General features: G+C 45.0%; 1 protein-coding gene across 1 annotated transcript; it reads right to left on the reverse strand.

The window, feature by feature from the left end:
• Positions 1-21: 21 nt before the first annotated feature.
• On the reverse strand, positions 22-7905 carry Asip (agouti signaling protein). The gene is given in 5 exon segments (XM_010628382.3): positions 22-492; positions 2999-3036; positions 3038-3063; positions 5178-5347; positions 7845-7905. Coding segments are annotated over 4 exon segments (255 nt in total). The 5' UTR covers positions 5338-5347; positions 7845-7905; the 3' UTR covers positions 22-461.
• Positions 7906-8116: the final 211 nt, after the last annotated feature.

The following is an 8116-nucleotide window of genomic DNA, read 5'->3' on the forward strand; positions in this document are numbered from 1 at the left end:
CGCGGGGCTGCGCCAGTCGTCCATGCCCGCCCCGTCAGTCCTCATCTCTGCCCGGAAAGTCTTGGGGCTGTGGAAGTCCTGGCCCCCTCACCCCTACCCGGCTGCCCACCGACGGCTGGACTCGTGCCTCAGGGCATCCCGGAGGGTTTCCCGCTCCCCCAAATTGATCTCCCCGCCCTCTACCTCCTTCCCCATCCACTCACCTGGCCCAGTGCTGGCCCTATCTTTCCTATAGGATCCCACTCAGCTCCGGTTTTAAACTATGCACTTAGTCTTCTGGCTTCCAGTCCGTCCGCAATCCCCGACTTCTTAATACATCAGGGCACAGCGCCCCCCAACCCCCATTTTTTCTCCCACGCTGCAACCTTGGGCCAGACCCTCTGTCGCTCTGGCACCTACAGTCTATCCTCCAGTGTACTGAAGGACCAGAGGGAAGACTTATGATCGTACCACATCCCTGCTTAAAACAACACCAGTAATTTCTCTTTGCACCTAGAATAAAATAGAAACTTTCTCAGGCTGTGTTTACTCCGCTGTCCCAGCGGACTTCTGTGACTCAACACAGCAAATACCCCTGCTGAGGAACCTTCGCGCTTGTCCCCTAGCCCGGGACATGCTTTGCTGGCTGTCCGACATTAGAAATCACAGCCGTGCGTGGCTATTGAATACTGTGGATAGTGGTCAACTGAGGAACCTGTTTTTCTATTTTATTTATTTTAAAACTGAAGCGATGTAAAAAAATTTTCCCTACTAAGTACAAGTTTATTGTTTTGTTAAGACCACGTTTCACTTCGTTGAAGATTTAGCGTTGGAACTGACAGGTGCTGTTCCATATACACCAGACTTCAAAGACGTGGCATGAAAAAGGAATAAAATATTTCAATCACTTTTTGCCCCTCAACACAGCAAATACCCCTGCTGAGGAACCTTCGCGCTTGTCCCCTAGCCCGGGACATGCTTTGCTGGCTGTCCGACATTAGAAATCACAGCCGTGCGTGGCTATTGAATACTGTGGATAGTGGTCAACTGAGGAACCTGTTTTTCTATTTTATTTATTTTAAAACTGAAGCGATGTAAAAAAATTTTCCCTACTAAGTACAAGTTTATTGTTTTGTTAAGACCACGTTTCACTTCGTTGAAGATTTAGCGTTGGAACTGACAGGTGCTGTTCCATATACACCAGACTTCAAAGACGTGGCATGAAAAAGGAATAAAATATTTCAATCACTTTTAAAATGGCTTACATGTTTTTTTCTTTTGTGTGCTGGGGGTTGAATCCAGGGCCAGGCGCATGATAGGCAAGCACTCTACCACTGAACCTCATCCTCAGCCCAAAATTGATTACATGTAGAAACGTCAGTATTTTAAATATATTGGGTTAAATAAAATATTAAAAAGAGGCCGGGCATTTAGCTCACTGGCGCCGCACCTGTCTTGCAAGGGCAAGGTCCTAAATTCGATCCCTGGTGCCCCCCCTGCCAATATATATAACTTTTCATAATACTTTTTAAAAATGTGACTAGTAGAAAATTTGAAATCATATATGTATTGTTTCTATTGGACATCGCTGCTCTAGATTACAAGTTTTTATTTACACGTGCTTCCTAGCCAGGGGGTGGTGTGCTCCTGTAATCCTGCCACTCTGGGAAGCTGAGGCCGTGGTAAGTTTGAGGCCAGCCTGGGCAATTTAGTGATTTAGCAAGAACCTGTCTCAAAAATAAAGAATACAAAAAGGACTGAGGAGGTAATTTAGTGTGAAATCACTGGGTTCAGTCCTTAGCGCCCCCCAAAGTGCTTCCCTGAACCTTCTCTGAAGACTCTTCCCTTTACTCTTTCATTCATGCTTTATTTCTTCACAGATTTATCATCTGAATTGATTCTACCTGTTTTACTGATTTATTTGCTGTTTTCCTCCCACAAGAATATAAACTCCACTAGAGCAGGGATATCTCTTGCTCACTTTCTATGCCCCCGGGCCTAGTAGGTAAAATCTGTCTGTCGTATATCCTTGTCGGTCATCAGATCTGCTCATTCTTGTTATAGTTGATCTGGTAAACCAAGGCACACCAAAACAGGATTAATATGTACATTTCAGCAGTGCTTCATTCCACGTCCCAAAGTGTGGGAGTCGGTATGAGGGGGGCATGATTTTAGGTGGTAACTGATGATTAAATGACCGTCAGTCATACAGTGAAAAATGGTTGTTTCAACCTGAGAAGCTCAGTTTAGTACTAACATGTCCTAAATTCTTCTTCAACACTTTCTATCTGCAGACCTCACGTTTAGAGTCTTCGGCAAGCAATAATGCCATCCAGCTAGATTTCACTAACAATGTTTTCTTTTCTTTTCTCTCTCTTTTTTTTTTTGTGGTACTGGGGATTGAACTCAGGTCCTTGCCGCTTGCAAGGCAGGCCACCGAACCGCTGAGCTAAATCCCCAGCCCTCTTTTCTCTTCTTTTCTTTTTGGCACCAGGGATTGAACTCAGGTCCTTGCACTTGTGAGGCAGGGAGTGGAGCCACTGAGCTAAATCCCTAGCCCTCCATATTTTCACTTTGTTACTTTTGAACTCAGGACCTTGTGCTTGCCAGGCAGGCATGGTGCCTCTGAGCTAAATCCCTGGCCTCCTATCATTACCTTCTATTTATAGTTATACAAGCTTTCTATCATAGTTTTTTTTTTAAGTTTTGATTTTCAAATATGATAAAAGTTGTAGAAGTGGTTCTGAAAAGCCTGAGCTTTGAGAAACATTGTATTCATTCAAAAGAATGAGTGACGGTGAAATTTCTGTTATCAGAAATTGCTTTTCAGCAGATAAACTATTTTGCTCAGTGAGCTGTAGCTCTCTGGGCTTCTGAGGGGACCAGGAAGCCTTTGGGTAATTTTCAATTCTTTGGCTAGTACAGGCCTGAAAAATCTTTCACTTAGTTTTAAACTACAGGTGCAGATCCTCCCCTTCAAGTCCAATCCCATTCCCACAATGAGGACTCCCAGGCCTACCTTGGCAGATCTTTTCCTTTTTTCTGCTTCTTTTCTGCTGATTGTTTTGGATTTCTTGTTCAGTGCTTCAAAGAGAGACAGAAAGAGCAAAGCCAGATGTTTCTGGGGCCCTGAACTGCAGTGAAACAGGAGGAGCAGAGGGGGACCTGCGAAGTCTCAGGGTGGAAGAGAGGAGCCGGGTGTTGGCTGGATGAATCACACTGCGGACTGAAGCAAGCAGGTTCTTGTTATCCTGGCTGCTGCTGGAGCAAGGGACTGAAACCAGTGTCCTTTGAGGGAAGGCAGATGGGAAATCTAAGGAGGTTCTATCACCTGCCTATGGCAACTATGCCTGTGCCCTTGATCCTGATAGCTCCAGAGCCCCCTTCTTTAGTCTATAATCTGGCAGGTACAAGAACACTGGGGCATTACGAAAACTGAACCAGACCTGGCGTGGTGGCGCATGCCTGTAAACCCAGCACTCGGGAGGCTGAGGCAAGAGAATCACTGTGAGTTCGAGACCAGCCTGTGCTACATAGTGAGTTCCAGGTCAGTCTCAACTACATAGTGAGACCCTATCTCAAAAAACAAAACAAACAAACAAACAAAAAAAAAGAAAGAAAACTGATCCAGTATCTTGAGTCTGGATATACCTATGTTACTTATTTTCTATTTCTCAGAACTTGGAGCCAGGCAGATCTGACTCTGCCATGTAACGTCTGTGTAGAATTAGGTAACCTACATAACTCCTCCACTCCCGTACCAGGGATTGAACTTGGGTCCTTGCACTTGCAAGGCAGTTGGTAGAACCACTGAGCTAAATCCCCGGCCCCTACTTATCCTCTTTGAAACTCAGTTTTCTCATCTGTAAAAAAGATTCTATACTACGTGGATACATGTGGTCTTTTAAAAAGTGAAATGTCTGGCAAAAGGTGGTCAAGAAATTGATGTTCCCTTTCTTGCCTGCCTTTGTTCCCTGATAGGTCTAGAAAATATCCTCTTTTTATAAGGAGAGCCAATGCAATAAAGGGTTAGTTTTGAGGTTAAATGCAGAATCTGCCTGTGTTTGAAAACCTGCACTGGCAACTAAGAACTGGGATTTTAGGTTATTTACTTAACTTTTGTGAGCCTTACTTGCCTCAAAATTGTAAGATATGAATAAAAACAGGGCCAACTGGGCCTAACAGCACACATCTGTAGTCCCAGAAACTTAGAAAACTGAGGCAGGCAGATCTCAGGCTCACGCCCAGTCTAGGTAGCTTAGTGAGACTTTGTCTCAAAAAGGACTGACGAGGGCCAGGGATTTAGCTCAGTGGTTTCGCCACCTGCCTCAGAAGTGCAAGGTCCTGAGTTCAATACCTGGTACAAAAAAAAAAAAAAAAAAAAAAAAAAAAAGGGAAGGAGAAAAAAAAAAAAAAAAAAAAAAAAAAAAAAGAGGGCTGAGGATGTAGCTCAGCAGCAGAACACTTACCTAGCACGAGGAACTCTGAAGCAGGCGTGAGGCCCTGGGTTATATCCCGGATCCTGCCAACCCTCCTCAAAACCCTACAGTGTCCACCTCACAGTGCCCGGCATATAGTATATACATCAATAATTATTATTATTATTATTATTATTGTTACTATTTTAGTTGTGAGGATTAAACCCAGGGCTTTGCGCACGCTTACCACACGCTCTGCCACTGAATCATATCCCCAATACATGTCCGTTGTTATTAGTATCAGGTGAAGTCAGGTAGAAGCTCTCCAAGGCCAGGCTCTAATGGCTCTAGGTTTTTCCTGAGCAGGAAACCTCAAACCTGGTATGGCAGGACCGGTTCATTCCAGGCTTAGTTATATTCTGTGGCATTTCCTCAAGTTTGTTGCCAGTGATAGGAGTTCTGTGACTCACTTAGTTTCAGAAATGTAAAGTGAAGCCACGTTCACCAAGCATCTTAACTTGAGGCTTTCTTGGGCTCTCTAATATGCTGAGTTATATATTAGATTGATGGTATACAGGCCTTTCCCAAACCAAATGAATCAAGGAATACCTTACGTGTTTCCCTAGAACTACTTTTCAGAATGAGCAAGGAGACACTATGACTATGACAATGAACCCTGGTTAACAGCTTGGGGAACAGGCTTGGCATCCATCCTACAGCGCCCCCAGCCCCACCCCGTGGGCCAGATCCAGAGAATGGTCCTCAGGCCCAGATACTCACCCACAATAGAGACAGAGGGGAAATCCAGTAGGTTCTTGGAGGAGTTGCTCCTCAGGCTTCTGTCATCTCTAGGCTTTTCCTCAAGTGCCAGGTGACCGCAGGCAGTGAGGAAGCATAGGAAGACCAGTAGGATGGCCAGCAGCCCGCGGGGGACATCCATCCTCAGAGGCCTGAGTGGGACACAGAAGGGGTTGGTAGCAGGTGGGCCAGACGTAGTGGCAACAGAACGTGCCTTTCTGCGTCTTTGTTCCTTGGGTTGGTATTCTGACTCCATCCCACCAGTGTCCAAGTAAAGCCAGAGGACTAACTAAGCTTAGGACAGGGAAGGGGAACCGATGAACAAAGAAGAGGGAAAAGGAGAGATCGGGGGAGGAAGACAGAAAAGGAAGGAAGGGAGGGAGATTGAAGTAAAGAGAAAAGAAACGCATTGCGTTGGTCCCTGCTGTCCAGAGGGTGGAGTACTGACTGTTGTGTTTTAGAGTCAGTAGCCCCAAGAGATCCTGGGCCTGGGAAGAGTTGTTGAAAGGCCCCGGATTGTGCCTCAGAGTGGCAGAGGTTTTGCTAAGGTGCAGAGAATAAAGCTAATAAGGCACAGTAAGAGCAATGCAGTGATAAATGGCTCCTCAGACAAATGTGAATGTTGGTCCCTTACACAGAAAAGTACACACAGAAAACAAATACAGGTATACTTGTGGCAGGAAGATGGACCTGCTGGCCTAAAGTAACTGGGTTTATTTACTTGCTAGCCAGATTGTGAAGGAGGCAGATGGAGCTCAGAGTGGATCTCTCCCCTTGAACACCCGGGTTTGACTCAGAACTTCAGCAGCCTTCCGTACTCTGGGTGTGGGATGCCCACTCCTCACCCTCCAGTCTTCTATTTTCTTTCTGGTCTTGGAAAAGACCGGGACTACTTTTTCAAGGGTCCTTCCACCCTAGGTGTAAGATACTGATTGGGAGAAAAGGATAAAATAGTGTGCTCATGCTGGTCCTGCCCGTTCTTGGGCTCACCTTATAGCAGCTTGGGCAATTTCTAGCTTTCTTCTCCCAGCCCTCAGTTTAGTCAGTCAATCATCTGCCTGTTTGTTACATTGCAGAAAGAGAGAGACCAAACAGCTGGGCTGCGTTCTTATTCCAAGCTTTTTGAAGCTGGAGGGGATAATTCTGACCTTTTGAAATCGACCTCTACCCCTCTCAGCCCCAATGCCAATTTTTTTTATTTCTTCAGATCTTGTCATCACTGGGCCTTTGCCTATCACACACTGACCTCTACTTTTCTTTTCTTTTCTTTTGTACTGGGAATCAAACTCAGGGCCTCATGCTTGCCAGACAGGCGCTGCATCACTGAGCTACATTCCCAGCTAACCACTAATTTTCTTTTCTTTTTTTTTTTTTGTGGTACCAGGGATTGAACTCAGGTCCTTGTGCTTGCGAGGCAGGCGCCAGAACCACTGAGCTAAATCCCTGGCCCGGAAACCACTAATTTTCTTAAAGTCTGGCCTGAAGATCACACACACACACACACACACACACACACACACACACACACACACAGGCTTAACAGTTGGATAAGCCTGTATATTTTCCTTTACTGTTTTAAACTAGTATAAGTAGTTTTCTTTTAATCACCTTTCTAAAGGCTATTTTCCCTTGTCAGCTGTAGAGACGTTGCCTCCTACAAGCAGTTTAGGTCTAACGTCAGAGGAACAAACTGTACAGAGTGTACGCTTCCTCTAGCGTGGCTGCCCTCCCACCCCGTTTGTCTTCTCTTTCCTTCCTCTTCTCTTCTCCTTGCTCCTTTCATTTGGAAGAAAAAGCCTGCTTGCCTTGAGGACAAATACTGTGTGAAAACATTCTCTTTCCTTCAACATCAGATCACAGTCTTCACGGTGGAAAACTCACACTGTGAGACATATACAGGAAGTGAGACGGGCTGAGGGATCAGCAGACCCCAGCTCCCAATTCTTAGGTGACTATGCCCTCACCTCATAGCAGATACTGTCTAGAATCACCTGTACCATTTAAATCACGCATCTCCTGGCTTCACTCACTCACAAAGCACAAAAGCTGTCTTTGTATATGTTAAATACGTGCACGATCCGGCCCCATTATATTCTCTTCCTGTGTCTGATGACCATCTTCCTCGGTAAAGAGTCTCGGTCTCCAGCTTTCACTTTTTTTCTTGACCTTTATTTCCTTCCACCATCGCTTCTCAACCTTTTGGCTAAGATCAAGTGTATTTCCTTCCATCAAGTTTTACTTTACGTTCCCTTTGAATTGTCTTATTTTCCGTTTCCTCTTCACCCCAGTCCATTCCTCACTTTTGGTAGACCAAGTTTCACACCGACTCCACCTCCTGCTTTGCTCTTGGTTTGCAGAGCTTGTCTCCTCTCAGCTGCCCCTATTTACATCCTCCGGGGCCCTGTTCAAATGCTGCCTATTGCACATCTTGTCTTTCAGCACCAGGCCAGCTCAAATAGTGCTCTCCCTTTTGTGAATTCCTCAGACTCTCAAACTCAATACTGTATTGTTTACTCCTTCATTGTTCTGTAATTGTTCACATGGGCTGTTCTCATCTGTTAGGCATAGTTCTTTGTTTAAAGGAGGTAGGACAGCACAGTTGAAAGAATGCAGGCTCTGTGGTCACACATATGTGACTTTACTACTTACAAGTTATGTGAGGTTGTAGGGGAAAGAGATCCCCACAACTCCCCCTTCGTTCTTATGTGGGCTCTTTGGCTGGATCTAGAAACAATATAAGAACTGATTTAACAAGAGAAAAGCATAAACATTTAAATTTAGATGCACATGAGGATCTCCGTAAGAGTGAAGTTCAAAGAAATGCCCAAAGCATGATGCTTTTATACTTCTTAGACAAAGAACAATAAATTTGTGAAGCGATGATAGGACAAATGGCTATCTGTGCTAGGATATAAGTTTTC

This window comes from Fukomys damarensis, unplaced genomic scaffold (genome assembly GCF_012274545.1).
Source record: "Fukomys damarensis isolate Sample0158 unplaced genomic scaffold, DMR_v1.0_HiC HiC_scaffold_22, whole genome shotgun sequence".
Taxonomy (NCBI): Eukaryota; Metazoa; Chordata; class Mammalia; order Rodentia; family Bathyergidae; genus Fukomys; species Fukomys damarensis.